Below are 16339 nucleotides of genomic sequence, written 5' to 3' on the forward strand. Positions count from 1 at the left end.
AGACCGTTCCCAACTTGCTGATTAGCTTGGGAAAGCATTCCAGCCTCCGTGTTCCCAGCATCTTTAATTCCGGATCATAGTACCAAAATACCTGGAGGGCCAAGGTTTTCACCCTCTCAAGAGGACATTGTGCCTGTGGCTGTTACTGTATATTTGAAGAAACAAAGCTGCCCCTCAGTTGAAAATGAATGACTTAAGTTACAAGTACCTCAAGTTACATCAAGGCCACGAAAATGATACACATAATTTATTGTTAAACTTTAGGGTAGATAGGTAAATGAAGAGAACAAAAATTATTGAAAATTATTACAATTTTTTTGTCTCATTTGGACTATTGACACCTCCCTCCGACGTGTATATCAACCTGAAAACTGCGGGTTTAGAATGCTTCCAAGTTTCTCCTCGCAGAGGTTTTTCATAACATTTTAATAGATTTTGTGCAGGAACTAAAATGACAAATTTACGGCCGGGCGCGGTGGCTCACGCCTGTAATCCCAGCACTTTGGGAGGCCGAGGTGGGCGGATCACGAGGTCAGGAAATCAAGACCATCCTGGCTAACACGGTGAAACCCCGTCTCTACTAAAAATATATAAAATTAGCCGGGCTTGGTGGCAGGCACCTGTAGCCCCAGCTGCTCGGGAGGCTGAGGCAGGAGAACTGCATGAACCCGGGAGGCGGAGCTTGCAGTGAGCCGAGATCGCGCCACTGCTCTCCAGCCTGGGCGACAGAAGGAGACTCCGTCTCAAAAAAAAAAAAAAAAAAAAAAAAAAAAAAAAAGTACACTTTTTGATTTGGTCTGATGATAAAATCAGATAAAGGTTGATACAGGTTTTATTTTGAAGAACAAATTATTTCCTTAACTAATTTATGTAACGAACTGGTATATCCAAACATCTGTGAGGAAAAATTAAAGGAACTGGTAATTTTACTGGAAAGATAGCAAGACGGTTGGTTTTTCAGGAATGTTTCAGTGTTTCAGAAATTAGTTTAACAAATACAAAACTAAAATGTTCAGTTATAATCCTTTGCTGATGGCAGGAAAATAATAGATTTAATTATTAATGGTACATTTAGTTATTAAAAATACTAGTCAGTTGACCTTTTGTTATTTATTTGTTGATTGTGTGATTTATCACCCAAAAACTATTTTCTTCATTCCTTTTTCCTACCTACTGCTTTCTTCTGTTTCAGATTGATGTACAGCTATATATTTTGTCCTTTCTTTCACCTCATGATCTGTGTCAGTTGGGAAGTACAAATCATTATTGGAATGAAACTGTAAGAGATCCAATTCTGTGGAGATACTTTTTGTTAAGGGATCTTCCTTCTTGGTCTTCTGTTGACTGGAAATGTCTTCCAGATCTAGAAATCTTAAAAAAGCCTATATCTGAGGTCACTGATGGTGCATTTTTTGACTACATGGCAGTGTAAGTATCTAGTTTTATGAATTAAAAAGAAGATATTAACTTTTACTGTATTACTAGTCAATATCCAATTTAGTCCTTACCCTGCTACCAATTTGTTATGTGGATTTGCGGTCTAATTGTTCTCTTGTCAAAACTGGGAGTTAAATGACTTCCTTCATAGTACCCTTTCAGCTTTAATATTTTATTATTTCCCTGCGGTGCCTAACCAGTATTTGAATAATTATAAGTAGTATAGATGGCAAGTAGTAAAAGACTTCTTAAAATTCTCATGATCTTTAGAACAATTGTAATTTTGTTAAATAAGTAAATACTTTTCCATATCCAGAAAAAGGATGATCAGAAATCCCTGTTGTTTAGTAGGGAAGAAGAAAACCATTCTAAAGGCTGTGAGAAATAAGATTACATTAACACCCAAAAGCACTGACATTTTTTAATATCATGTAGGTGAAATAATTAATGTTACTGAGCAACTGCAGTGTACTGGATTCTACAAGGGATGCTTTATGTATATTTTACTCATTTAATCCTCATGCAACAAGAAGGTGTTATCTTTGTATCACCGATGTGGAATTAAGGTTCATGGAGGTTACGTGATTTGCCTAAAGTCATATAGTTTATAAGGGACTATTCAGACTGGAACCCCATTATGCTACCTCAAAGATGTATAATGTCATTGGATCTGGATATAGCCTGTTTTACTGAGAATCTCAAACTTAATGCATTATTTTAAAATTTTAAAAATATTTATTCTTTAAAAATTGTTTTGTTGTGCTTGACTCAGTAGCAAAATATAGGATTTTTTTTCAAATTTTAAGTTATTCAGAGCATTTCCCTATTCTAATACAGATGCCATTATGTCAAGTGTTGTGAAACTATTTGATTCAAAGGTGTGTCATCTGTTATACATAATCTCAGGAAGTGCCACTGTATCTCACTTGCTAGGCAATACCTGTACAATGCCCCGTAGCTCACCATTGCATCAAGTGTATGTGAGGCTGTGGAATTAGATTTTGCCCAGAGAATAGTAATAATAGTAACTACCATTTATGGTCATATAAATTACTTCTAATTTTTACAACCCTGAGTTATTTCTGTTGCTCAAATAATACAGATGAAGAAACTGAAATTCAGACTGTGAATGGCTCATATAACTAAAAGTGGTAAGGTTTGGTCAGGTCTATCTAGCTTCAAAACTGTTTTTTGTTTGTTTTTTCCCCTTCATGAGTTACAAGGTTTCTAATAAAATGATTTTGTTAGGTTACTGATTTTGTTAACCAGCTTGACTTATTTGAAGGAATTTAGGTTTTATTTTGATTTGGGTAACTTTTAATTTTTGATAAAATACATAATTGGTACTTTAGAGATTTATAGCTATTTCAAGAAACGGAATTTTTTTACATGATTCTTAGCTTGCTAAGTTTGCTGCAAGGATCATTTGAGCCTCCCTCATTTAACTCTTACTAAACTGTTATATTTGAGGCTATTAATAGAAGTACCCAAGACATTTGAAATTTGGTTATATTGGTAGTGTTCGCATTTTTTGTTTGTTTGTTTGTTTGTTTGTTTTTTACCTCTAGGGATATTATGCTAGCTATCTGTATGTAGCTTATCTTTAGTGCTGAGTTTCTCAATCTTGGCACTATTGACATTTTGAGTCAAATAATTCTTTGTTCTGGGGCCTGCCCTATGCATTATAGGATTAATGTTTAGCAGCATCCTTGGCTTCTGCTTAATCCTTCTCCCCTCCCCAGCTGTGACAATACACATGTTGTTCAGACATTGCCAAATGTTCCAGGGGATGGGGTAAACCTCCTCGGGTTGAGAACCTTTATGTAGTAAAATTTCACCATTCAAATGTTCCATGAGAGAATCTAAATTAAAGATTAGAAAGTAAGTAACCACTTCATGGGGGAAGAGTTTGTTAGCTTCTGGGCCACTCCCACCCCCATGGCACCTCGTGCTTTTCCATGTCAGAGTGCTCCACATATGTATTATAAAGGTGTCTGTCTACCATTGTCCTCCTGGAGGATTGGGACTGTATAATCATTGTATCCCTTGTGTCTAGCAAGTACTCAATACATTATATATTTTTGAATGAATAACTGGCTAAGTGTTTTCTATGTTAATGTTCTAACTGTGACAATTTTATACAGCTATAGAATGTGCTGTCCATATACAAGAAGAGCTTCAAAATCCAGCCATCCTATGTATGGAGCTGTCACTTCCTTTTTACACTCCCTGATCATTCAGAATGAACCACGATTTGCTATGTTTGGACCAGGTTTGGAAGAATTGAATACCTCTTTGGTGCTGAGCTTGATGTCTTCAGAGGAACTTTGCCCAACAGCTGGTTTGCCTCAGAGGCAGATTGATGGTAATTTTCATGTTAATCTACAGTTAATTCAAACACTTTGAGCTTGACATTCTTGTTAAAAAGAAAGAAATTCCTTTTAAATTAATTATTTGCTATAATGAAATACAGTACTTTGGTTGTTGGGAGCCCCACCAGGTTCCACTGGACTGACAGAGTTAATTTACTTACTATAAGAAAGCTTCCTCTTAATTCCTCAAATTTGTACAATCCAGATTTTAAGATTATGTGAAAATAAGTTATTTGTTGTCAAGATGTTGCATTTGTACAGTGGGATATCATATTTATCATATTTGAAAAAGCAGAAAATATTGAGCATCTGTATGGAGAGTATTTTGATATGAATTGGAATTCAAAAGAGTTAAATCATCACCTTCCCCTCTTTCTATTAAAAAAAAAAACAACAATGTATAAGTATTTGGCAAGGCAGGATAAATAGTAAGTATAAGTGATAATAAAATTTAGCCTTTGCTTTACTTATTTATTGAGAACCAGCCCCTATTAGTGAGATGATAGGGATGCAGAGATTTAGAACAATGTCTCTGTCTGCCTTAAAGACAGGTGTAGGTGTAGGTGAGGACATAGACAAGTGTACAGATAATTAGAATATGATGTAATTAGTTCCTGGGTAGAAAGGTAAGGGTGAAAGAAGGCTCCATATTGAAGATGAGGTTTCATATTAGTCACTAGGGTGAGTAGTTGTAGGCCATCACAAAAAGACAGTAAAAGTGTTCCAGGCAGCGAGAACTACATTTTTTTTTTTTTTTTTTTTTTTAAGACAGAGTATCGCTCAGTCGCCCAGGCTGGAGTGCAGTGGCACAATATCAGCTCACTGCAAGCTCCGCCTCCCAGGTTTACGCCATTCTCCTGCCTCAGCCTCCCAAGTAGGTGGGACTACAGGCACCCGCCACTACGCCCTGCTAATGTTTTTGTATTTTTAGTAGAGAGGAGGTTTCACCGTGTTAGCCAGGAGGGTCTCGATCACCTGACCTCTTGATCCACCCATCTTGGCCTCCCAAAGTGCTGGGATTACAGGCGTGAGCCACCACGCCCGGCGGAGAACTACATTTCTAAAAGCACAAAGCTCTGGATGTGGAGGACACATTTGAACTATCACTGTGTATCTAGAAAGAGTGGAGCTATGTGAAAAATCACATATGTACCATGCTTAAGCATTTGGGAGCTGTTGGAGGATTTTAAGTAGAGGATTGAAATGATCAAGATTGCATCTTGGAAAGATTACTCAGGCTCTTGAATGAAGAAATGATTAGAAGGGGCTAAAGATATGGAGACCCGTTAAGAAGCCACTGTCATATTATGATTAAAATATGAAGAGGATCTGAACTCTAAGTCACTGTTAGTGAAGATGAGAGAAGAGAATGAATAGTAAGGATATAAATTTGACAGAATGAATGTATTAGCAGTAATAGGGATGGCTCCAGGTTTCCGATTTGAGTTTTGTGTTGGATGATAGAGGATTCACTAGGGTAAGAAGTCACTGGAGAAGTAAGAAAAATTTGGAAGGGAGCAGGTAACAGTAAGATCTGTATAGGGAGAATAGCAGCTATTCTTTGGAATATGTTGACTTTGATAACTATGGAAGAGCCAAGTAGAGATACCTACTATAAGCAAATCTGCTAGAATGGAAGCTCCATGAAGGTAAGAATCTTGTCCACTTTATTTTTAGCTGTATCTGTGGTGCCAGGCACATAGCAGGCACTCTCTGTATATTTGATGAATGAGTGAATGACTTTATGGATTACTATATGCATCCAGCTCTGAGGAGCAAGTTCTGGGCTAGAAATCGAGATTTGGGAGTCATATGGAGTCCACATGGACGTGGAAGTTATTGAGGATGGAGAGGAAGATTGGAGACAGGTGCTGAAATGTTCAGTTTATGTTTGGGGGAAGTGATTATTAAATGGAGATTCATAAATAATAATGACAAAGAAGGAAAGAGTGCTACAGCTGAATGATGTGTTTCTCAAGTAGAAGGATTTTTTTTCAGAGGGTTGGTGAGTAACATGAATCCCATCTCTTTACCTTCAGTTGTGAGAAAATAAGCATCTTTGCTACTTGAGAGTTCACTGCAGGAGAAGCCTCACCTAGGGGTAGGCCAATTTTAAGTACGGCTATTAGGTCGAAGGAACACCTCAAGAAGAGGTTGAGGAAATGGGGAAGTTTGATGGTTATAAAATGGAGAAGTAATAAAATGGCACTTCCATTTTCCATAGAGCAGCTGAAGTGATTGTTTTAAAATTTCAGCCTATGACTCACACTCAGCAAGATGAGAGAATATGGCATTACATAATTGGCAAAGAAGAGCAGAACAGTATGGCGACTATATTGGACTGAAGTTAGACATGTTGAGAGGATAATCTCTGGGAGTGCAGCTGGTGAAAACAAAGATCAGAAACATGGTAGATTTTGATTCTGTGGTCTCTGTGAAACATGCACCAGACCTGGTGGCTGGAGGACTAGGATCACATGGGCTGGGATGGTTGCAGTCCTAGTACTTAAGAGCCCTGTACATGTGTTGCCTAGAATGATGACATAAGATGGTATGGCATGGCTTATTTAAACAAATAAATTAGTTATAATGCAGGAATTAAGAATATGAAAGGCTGGAGTTGTCTCTAATGACGTTAGTAGGGGCCAGATATTAAGGTTTTATTTCTTCATCTGAAGAGCAACGGCTTTGTAGAGAAGACAGTTAATTAGATACCATTATTAAAAAATTCTTCCAACTGATGTCAGAGGAAAGGACAATAGGAGGCAAGAAGATATAGGAGACGGGTTAGAAGTGATTGCACAGGCCCAGGTGAGTGATGATGACAGTGTGAACTAAAATGTGGTCGTGGGGATGCAGATAACTGAACAGATCTAAAAGAACATTTATATAACAGGATGAAGTAGAGCCATGGAAGCCCAGAAGGGTCTTTCGAGGAGGCAAAAGGGGAACCAGCCACTTAGTGTTAACACAGTCCAAGGAGGGAAGAGGTTAAGAAAGGACAAATAACAGTGACTAATGACTCAGATATAAAGCAGTAAGAATCTAATATTTAGCACTTGTGATTGTTAACCTACTAGGAGTTTTACATATATGATCTCATTTAATCTTCCCAGTAAACCTGAGAAGAATGTATTAGTTCAACTTCTTTTTGGTATCAAACTGAGGGATACAAATACATGGCTATAAGTGAGAAATTCAGAATTATAATCCAACTCTGTCGAATTCTAAATTTCAGTATCTTCAGTATTTTCTCAATTTACTAATGTGCTGTTGGCAACTCCTCATTAATTTATATTATTTGAGACAAGGTCTCTGTTGCCCAGGCTGGAGTACAGTGGCATAATCATGGCTCACTGCAGCCTTGAACTCCCTGGCTCAAGTGATCCTCCTACCTCAGCCTCCCAAGTACCTGGGAAACAGGCATGGGCCCCCATGCCTGGCTAATTGTTTTGTATTTTTTGTAGAGATGAGGTTCTCACTATGTTGTCTAAGTTGGTCTTGAACTCCTAGCCTCAAGTGATTCTTACACCTCAGCCTCCCAAATTTTTGGGATTACAGATGTGAGCCACTGTGCCTGGCTCCCCATCAATTTAAAAACAGCTTTTCAGAGGGGGAGAAAGACACTTAGTTGAATGTATACATGGATTATTAGACTAATGAGAAACATAAAAATATGAAAATGAGTCTTAGTCTTGAGGATAAATAGCAGTAGCTGGGATGATGCAGCTGCTACTGATAAGATGATAAAGTTGTTGACGATAGTGGTGATGATATAAGGACTGTTATAAGCCTAGCAGTTTTTTTCTTTCTCTGTATTTTTATTGCCATGTGGATGAAAGTTACATACAGTATCTTTTCTTCAATGTATACGTTTTATTTTATTTCAAATCAATGCATAAGTTATTATATAATTTTTTTCTTTGCTCTTTTTGCTTTCACTGGGTAATTTTCAGTGTGATCTTTTGCTATTTTTGTTGACGACTTGCTTTGGTAACTGTAATTTTCTTTCTTAGGTATTGGATCAGGAGTCAATTTTCAGTTGAACAACCAACATAAATTCAACATTCTAATCTTATATTCAACTACCAGGTAAGGCTACATACTTGGTGGCTTAACTGAAACATCAGAACTAAAACATTTCAGGTGAGTGGAGCCTGTTTAGTGTCTTTTTATATTCTGTCTTTACAATTTTTTTTTCTAGAAAGGAAAGAGATAGAGCAAGGGAAGAGCATACAAGTGCAGTTAACAAGATATTCAGTCGACAGAATGAAGGTGATGATCAACAAGGAAGCCGGTACAGTGTGATTCCACAAATTCAAAAAGTGTGTGAAGTTGTAGATGGGTTCATCTATGTTGCAAATGCTGAAGCTCATAAAAGTAAGCACTCATACATACATTTTTAAGCATATTGTTCTTTTCAAAGCAAATAGAAATTACCTTTTTAGTCTTTATGGTGGCTTCTTAAGAATATGATGGCTTATTTTATCAGTGTAATTTTCCGGCCCTTACTATTAATAGGGGTGTGTATTAGGATCACCTGAGGAGCTTGTTAAACATGTTAACAAGCTGATTCCTACCCTGGTGAATTTTATTCTAGATTTGGGTTGTGTGAATCAGATTTAGGGCATCTGTTTTTTCCAAGCACCCAGGGAATTCTGATGCATTCCAAAGTTTGGTACTACAGCTATACAATATTTTTTTGTTGTATGCTTCTACATTTTTTTGATACTGACATTTTGTCTGCTTCTGGCTTTATTCAAATAATCTATGCAAATAACCATGAAAGATTTTACCTTTGTCTTATCCAAATAGTAGAGAGATGTGATGGCAGGGTGTTAAGTAGATTAGTTGAGAACACTGTCCATATATTCTGAATAATTGTCATTCAGAATGCTATTTTTGTGTGAAATCAAAATATCATTGGGCCATGAGCTAGTATTACAATATCTTTCCCAAATCCTTTGTGAACAAGGTAGAATATAAATATATAATATACTGTATATATATTATAGTTCTCTAATACACTGGTTTGAATTTCTATTGAATTTATTTTCCCTGTCATCTATTAGGCATGAACGCAGTTGCAATTACTTTCTGTTATTACAGGGGTATCTGTAAAAAGAAAACTTAGAAGCAAAATAAAAGATGAGTTCATTTAACAAATAGTTTTTTAGTTCCTACAGGCATGTTGCAGTTACAACTGGGAACTAAAACAGATACAGCCCCTATTTTATCTAGTTTTCCAATCTGCTCCTATAAAACAAGCAGACAAAAAATAAATTAAAAAAAAATTACAAGACACAAAGAAACTATACTCACTTATCAACTTTTTCCCACTAGCCTCTACTAGGTGCTCATGTAAAAGGTTAGTGGTAGGGCAGAAGACCTATGAGTACCCTCCTTAGTGGTATAGGCATGCATGTGTTGACTGGCCGGTGCTTGGAGACAAGCTTCTATATCCTTTTCTCAATGAAGCCAAAGCTGTTTTCCATAGACAAAAGTTAACTGCTGCTATCTCAAGAGAGATAGAAACAAAAGCTGTCTTAGGGGAGGAGCAGGATTTCCAGTTGTACTGAGGATCTTGCACTGATACAAATTAAATGTTTGCTGACTCTGGAGGAGAGGCAGGAAATTTGCAGTGGAGACCTTTCTACCAATAAAGGGCAGAATTCAGCAGTTATACTGGAACACTGAGAAAGCCCATACCACTGAGGCTCTGGTGCACAGGGCCTCTAAGGCCTTAGGCTGGGATGAGAAAACTGAGAAATCTCCATGTCCCTACAAATTAAGAAGCAATAGCAGACTACTGCAGGGATGGGGGAAGGGTGTGGAGAGGCTCTCCTTGCCTCTTCCCTATAACCCCCCATGGCACAGTTACAAAGATAGGCTGAAAGCTGAGAACAAGTAGAAACTCTAAGAAACTCTGGCACTCCAGTGCTCTTACTGAGAACAAGATAGCAGCAGCATACTGCTGAAATAATTTAAAGTCTGTGTGTTACAAAGTTAGCTATAGCAATAAAAGCCAAATCCAGCTCAACTAGACTAGTTTGATTCAGCCTACTGCATTAATACTCTAACCGAAGTATGATGCCTGTTTTTAGGAGTAAATCCTGTTTACCTTAGTCTCTACTGCTCTTCTACATAAAACATCTAACATTAAATCTAAAAATTATGAGGCACGCACAAAATCAAAATGAAATGACACATTGTCATGAGATAAGGCAGTCAGTTGAACTGGACCAGAGATGGTCTAGATGTTGGTATTCTCAGAAAGAGACATTAAAATAACTGTGATTAAAAGATCTAGGTCAGGTGCAGTGGCTCTGGGAGGCCAAGGTGGGCAGATTGCTTGAGCCCAGAAGTTCGAGACTAGCCTGGGCAACATGGCGAAATTTCACCTCTACCGAAAATACAGAAAATTAGCCAGGCGTGGTGGCATGTGCCTATAGTCCCAACTACTTGGAAGGCTGAGGCAGGAGAATCGCTTGAGCCTGGGAGGCGGAGGTTGCATGAGCTGAGATCACACCACTGCACTCCAGCCTGGGTGACAGAGCGAGACCCCGCCCCTTGCCCACAAAAAAATGAGAGATTGCGAGAGACCTAGTGGAAAAGGTGGACAATATGTGTGAACAGATAGATTTTTCAGCAGAGAAAAGGACGCTGCTTTGAAAAAGTTAAACAAGAATGCTAGATATGAAAATATGACAACAGATGAACAATTCCTTCAGTGGGCATATTAGCAAAAGAAAGAATCATTGAAAGTGAAGATAAGTCACTCAGAATTATCCAAATTAAAACACAAAGAGAAAAAAAAAAGGTAAGAGCAAGGAACAGAGTGAGAGTTGGGGGAATCTGTCCAGTGATCTAACTCAGGGGTTAGGAAACTTTCTTAAAGGGACAAATAGTAAATATTGTAGGCTTATGAGCCATACAGGTTTTGTTTGTTTGTTTGTTTGTCTTTTAACCATCACTTAGCTCTGCTATTACAGTACAAAAGCAGCAAAGACAACACGTAAACGAAAGGACAGACTGTTTTGCAATAAAAATTTATTTAGAAAAATTGACCCACAGAATGTAGTAGGCTGACCCCTGATCTAACTTATCTGTAATTGGAGTCCCAAAACATGAAGGGAGAGAGAAAAGGGGAAAAGGAATTTTTGAACAGATAATGGCCAGAATTATCTCAAAATTATGGAAAGACAACAAACCACAGATTGAAGATGCTCAGAGAGCACCAAGCATAAATATAAAGAAAAATACATCTAAGCACATCGTAGACAAACTGATAAAAATCAAAGATAAAGAGAACATCTTTAAGGCAGCCAGAGGAAATGAAAACATGCATATAGAAGGCCAAGATGATAGTGACAACAAATTTCCTGACAGAATTGCTGCAGGATAGAAACCAATAAAGAGAAATCTTTATAGTACTACAAGGGAAAAAAAAATCCTACATCCAGCAAAAATATATTTTGAAAATAAAGGTGGCCGGGCGCGGTGGCTCAAGCCTGTAATCCCAGCACTTTGGGAGGCCGAGGCGGGCGGATCACAAGGTCGGGAGATCGAGACCATCCTGGCTAACACGGTGAAACCCCGTCTCTACCAAAAAAATACAAAAAACTAGCCGGGCGAGGTGGCGGGCGCCTGTAGTCCCAGCTACTCGGGAGGCTGAGGCAGGAGAATGGCGTGAACCCGGGAGGCGGAGCTTGCAGTGAGCTGAGATCCGGCCGCTGCACTCCAGCTTGGGCGACAGAGTGAGACTCCGTCTCAAAAAAAAAATAAAATAAAATGAAAATAAAGGTAATGTTAAGATGTTTTCAGACAAACAAAAGTTCCATGTCTCAGTTCATTTGTGCCACTATAACAGAATATCCCAGACCTGTATATCAGTGCATTTCTGTTTTTAGATTATGGAGACATCTGAATGGTACTGTGATTTTTTTTCCCTCTGGCTTCACCTAAATTCCTATTCTCCCAAGACTACTTAGTCTAATTTTATTACAGATCAATAAATGAATTTTTAAAGATCAGAAATTTATTTCTGACAGTTTTGGACACGAGGGAGTCCAAGATTAAGGCACCAGCATCTGGTGTCTGGTAAGTGCCTTTCTTGCTGATTTCTTATTTGGCAGAAGGTAGAAAGGGAAGCTGGAGACAAACATTGCATTCTCACATGACAGAAGAGGGAAAGACAGGGCCGCAAGCCAATTTTAATGGTAATATTAATCTACTCATGAGAGTAAAGCCGTTATGACCTAAACAACTCCCAAAGACACCCCTTCCCCCAATACTGTTGAATTGGGGTTTAAATGTTCAACACATGAATTTTGAGAAACACATTTGAACATAGCACTGAGAAGATTGATTGGTAACAGATCTTCACTATAAGAAATCTTAAAGGAGCTCTTTAGGCAGAAGAATATGATAACAGATGGAAATCTGCATCTACCGAAAAAGGTGAAGACTCCTGGGATGGAAACAAAGGAGCTATATATACAAAAAAGTTTTTTTTCTAATTTTAATTAAAAAAAATTAATAGTGTATTATACATGTATGACATTTTGAAGAAAAATATGTGATAATAGAACACATCGTGGAAGAGAGAACATTGAAGTATATTATTTTGTAAGTTTCTTCTATATGTGAAATCACATATTTAAAGGTAGACTTATAAATTAAAAATGTGTATTATAAATACTTGAACAACTACTAAAAACTGTATAATGAAGTTGTAACCAAGCCAGTAGTGGATATTAAATGGAACCATTAAAACTCAGTCCAAAAGAAGGAAGGCAAAGAGAGAAGAAGGAATAAAGAACAGATGGACAAGTCAAAATCTAAGATGTATAGGATACATTTAAATGTACCTTGTTGTTAAGTACATTAAATGTTTATTAATTTTCAATTGCTATTAACTAATTACCTCAAATTTAATGGTTTAAAACAACTATTTTTTTAGCTCACAGTTCTCTAGGTCAGAAGTCTGGTCATGGTAGTACTGAGTTCTCTGGATAGGGCCTCTTGGGCTGAAATTTGTGTATCATATTGTTGCATCCTTTTCTGGAGGCTCTGGGAAAGAATTTGCTTCCGAGATCATTCAGGTTATGAGCTGAATTCAGTTTCTTATTGTTGTAGGACTGACCTTCCTGTTTTCTTGCTAGCTGTCAGCTGGGGGCTGCTATCAGCTTCTAGAGGTCACTTATATCCCTTCCCATGTGACTCCCTCCATCTTCCAATCCAGCAATGGAGAATCTCCCCTGTATTGAATCTTTCAACAAGAAGAGCCGCTTTTAAGGGCTCACCTGATTAGGTCAGGCTCAATGAGGATTACCTATCTTTCTTAAACTCAGCTGTGTCTTAAAGCCTAATCATGGGAGTGATGCCCCATCTTATTTGTAGGTTCTTCAGACACTAAAGGGGAAAGGGATTATGCAAGGGTTTGGAACATTGAGGTTATCTTAAAATTCTACCTACCACAAAATGCAAGTGGTCCAAACACTCCAATAGAAGGTTGAGATTGTTGGTATTCATAAAAAAAGCTAAACTCAACTATATGCCTAAATTTTGAAAGTCAGCCCTTTGAATGAAAGGGTAGTGACATCTACAGAATTTGTGAAAGGAAATACCTGTATCAAGCATTTTTGCTTTTAGACCATGGAGACATCTGAAGAGTACTGTGGTTTTTTTCCCCTCAGCTTACGTTTGGATCCTGGTAAATTTTTGTTCCCTCGCTTTGTTAGTTTTTTATTTTATTGTTTTCAAAACTATTAAAAGTAATGCAAATTAAGGGTTTTGACTTACATTCCTTAGGACATGAATGGCAAGATGAATTTTCTCATATTATGGCAATGACGGATCCAGCCTTTGGGTCTTCAGGAAGACCATTGTTGGTTTTATCTTGTATTTCTCAAGGGGATGTAAAAAGAATGCCCTGTTTTTATTTGGCTCATGAGCTGCATCTGAATCTTCTAAATCACCCATGGCTGGTAAGATCATTTATACTCTAGTGACAAAAATTTTATTTTGTACTCTATTTTCTATTTTATTTTATTTTTTAAATTCAACTTCTTTAATGAAATAGCATTCTAAAATCAATTCTAATAGCTTAGTCTATGGAAGCTATTTGATGATAATCAATGTTAGCTGATCAATTGTTTCTTACTTGCCTCTTCTCTCGCAGAAACAATGAGATAACAATTGGGGATTTTTTTTTCTTTTTTTTTGTGTGTGTGTGTTTTTGAGACAGGGTCTCACTTTGTCGCTCAGGCTGGAGTGCAGTGGCACGATCACAGCTCACTGCAGCCTCAACCTCTCGGGCTCAGGTTATCCCTCCACCTCAGCCTCCCAGGTACCTGGGACTACAGATGTGTGCCGGCAACCCAGATAATTTTTTGTATTTTTTGTAGACATGGGGTTTCTCCATGTTGCTCAGGCTGATCTCAAACTCCTAGGCTCAAGCCATCCGCCTGCCTTGGCTTCCCAAAGTGCTGAGATTACAGGTGTGAGCCATCGTGCCGAGCCAGGTTGATTTTTTTAGATGCTACTATTACGTTTCTTACAACATCAATGTATTATGCTTTATGGATCATCAAAGGTATATGCTCCATCTTATAGTTTATTGCTTTCTAAAAAATATTTTATTTATTTTTTTGAGACAGGGTCTTGCTCTCACCCAGGCTGGAGTACAGTGGTGCAATTTTGGCTCACTCCAACCTCTGCCTCCTGGGTTCAAGTAATTCTCATGCCTCAGCCTCCCAAGTAGCTGGGATTACAGGCACGTGCCACCATACCCGGTTAATTTTTGTTTTTTACTAGAGATGACGTTTTACCATGTTGGCCAGGCTGGTCTTGGACTCCTGGCTTCAAGTGATCCGCTCGCCTCGGCTTCCCAAAGTGCTGGGACTACAGGCATGAGCCACCGTGCCCAGCCCTAAAATATATTTTAATTATGGCATTCTTTCTTCAAATGAATCCTGACATGATAACCCCTGAGTAAAACAGATAAAGAAAAATTAAAGTTGGAAACGCTTTTGCGGAAAAAGTAAGAGGATTTTCTTTGTTCCCCTTCCATCTCTTCCCTGGAGCTCCAAAGACTCTTTGAAATGAAGTTTGAAAACTACTAATAAAGTTTCCCCTTCTGAATGGTGACAATTTTAGCTTTACCATTAGGAGGCGTGGCAGTATTAAAGACACATTTTTGTAACATGATGTCACACATATAACGAGCTGAGTCACTAAAAATGTTTTAGTTTTCAAAGTGGATCCTTTGGAGAATGTTTTTTCCCTTCATATATGGAAGCAAGTCATAGAAATGGTATTTCTTTCCATTTCCAAAGCTGAATTTCAAGGCAAATAAGTTTTATATTGGTAATAGTTACAAGAGAAATGATCATATTTTTATCTAAGTGCTCTACAAAACAAAACTTGAGCAACTTATCCAAAGTTTATTGGGATTTTTAAAAGTTCTGTTCTCTTTTTAGTGTCTAGAAAAATGTTCCTCCTACTCATAAGATTTTGGACTTAGTTTCTTACTAACAACATTCTCTGTTATGTATTCATAGGTCCAGGACGCAGAGGCTGAAACTCTAACTGGTTTTTTGAATGGCATTGAGTGGATTCTTGAAGAAGTAGAATCTAAGAGTGCAAGATGATTCTCCTTTCAGATCTTGAGAAGTGAAACTGTTTGAAATTTATTACTAAGGTCTTGATGTGAATATTTGCTCAGTCAACTCACCTTGTCCTCCCTTTTCGCAGATGAGCTTTAACTTGGACAGCTATAACTGCTGTGTTTTTGATATTATTTTTACTCTTTACCATAAATCAATTGCAAGAAGAGTTTCAATCCTAGTCTTTAGCCCCAAAATGAACCTTTAAACATTTTTTTGGTAATTTTTATATTTTCTGTCTTTTAAAAAATATTAAATTCTGGAAAAAGTACATTTGTGCCTCTCATTCCCTGAGTTTCTATTCTTTTGAGTACAAAGATTGCCTTAGTGAGAAATAGCAAATTTGCTAAACTTTCCATTCAGTCTTTTCAAGGGTTCATAAGTGGTTATCAGAAAAGAAATTTTTATCCATTCTTAATAAATACACAGCTTAAAGACTGAAAAATATACTGGAATTGCATTTAATATTATGGCCATACAATCCCTGTTTTATTCTGAAACAGTAAAAAGCAAGCTTATATCATATTTAATACTGCTTTCATGAAAAATAACTTTTCCTGATAGTTCTTACTATTTTCATATAACTTCACAAGCTCATAAGATACTAAAGCCAAATTCTATCCATACTCAGAGTGAAAACTTCCCGGAGACTTGTATGCATCATGTTACTTCCTTCCACAAATGGCTTATACTCGGCAGAAGAAACACCCTAATATCTCACTGGAACTCAGGAATTTTAAGATTATAGTAAAAGCCATAAATATCTATATACAGTTTATATAAGTTCCATATTTAAATGTATTTCTGTTTTGGACAGAAAGTTTGTAACATTTAATATATATATATTATTACAGAAAGTTT

The 16339-nt window shown here is 37.4% G+C and overlaps 1 protein-coding gene across 1 annotated transcript; it reads left to right on the forward strand.

The window, feature by feature from the left end:
• Nucleotides 1-1186: 1186 nt before the first annotated feature.
• FBXO4 (F-box protein 4) lies at nt 1187-15746 on the forward strand (the record flags this gene model as incomplete). Its single annotated transcript, XM_011954500.1, has 6 exons — nt 1187-1428; nt 3582-3802; nt 7826-7901; nt 8014-8189; nt 13623-13798; nt 15374-15746. Coding segments are annotated over 6 exons (981 nt in total), but the record flags the coding sequence as incomplete, so codon positions are not given.
• Nucleotides 15747-16339: the final 593 nt, after the last annotated feature.

This window comes from Colobus angolensis, unplaced genomic scaffold (assembly GCF_000951035.1).
Source record: "Colobus angolensis palliatus isolate OR3802 unplaced genomic scaffold, Cang.pa_1.0 Scaffold383, whole genome shotgun sequence".
Taxonomy (NCBI): domain Eukaryota; kingdom Metazoa; phylum Chordata; class Mammalia; order Primates; family Cercopithecidae; genus Colobus; species Colobus angolensis.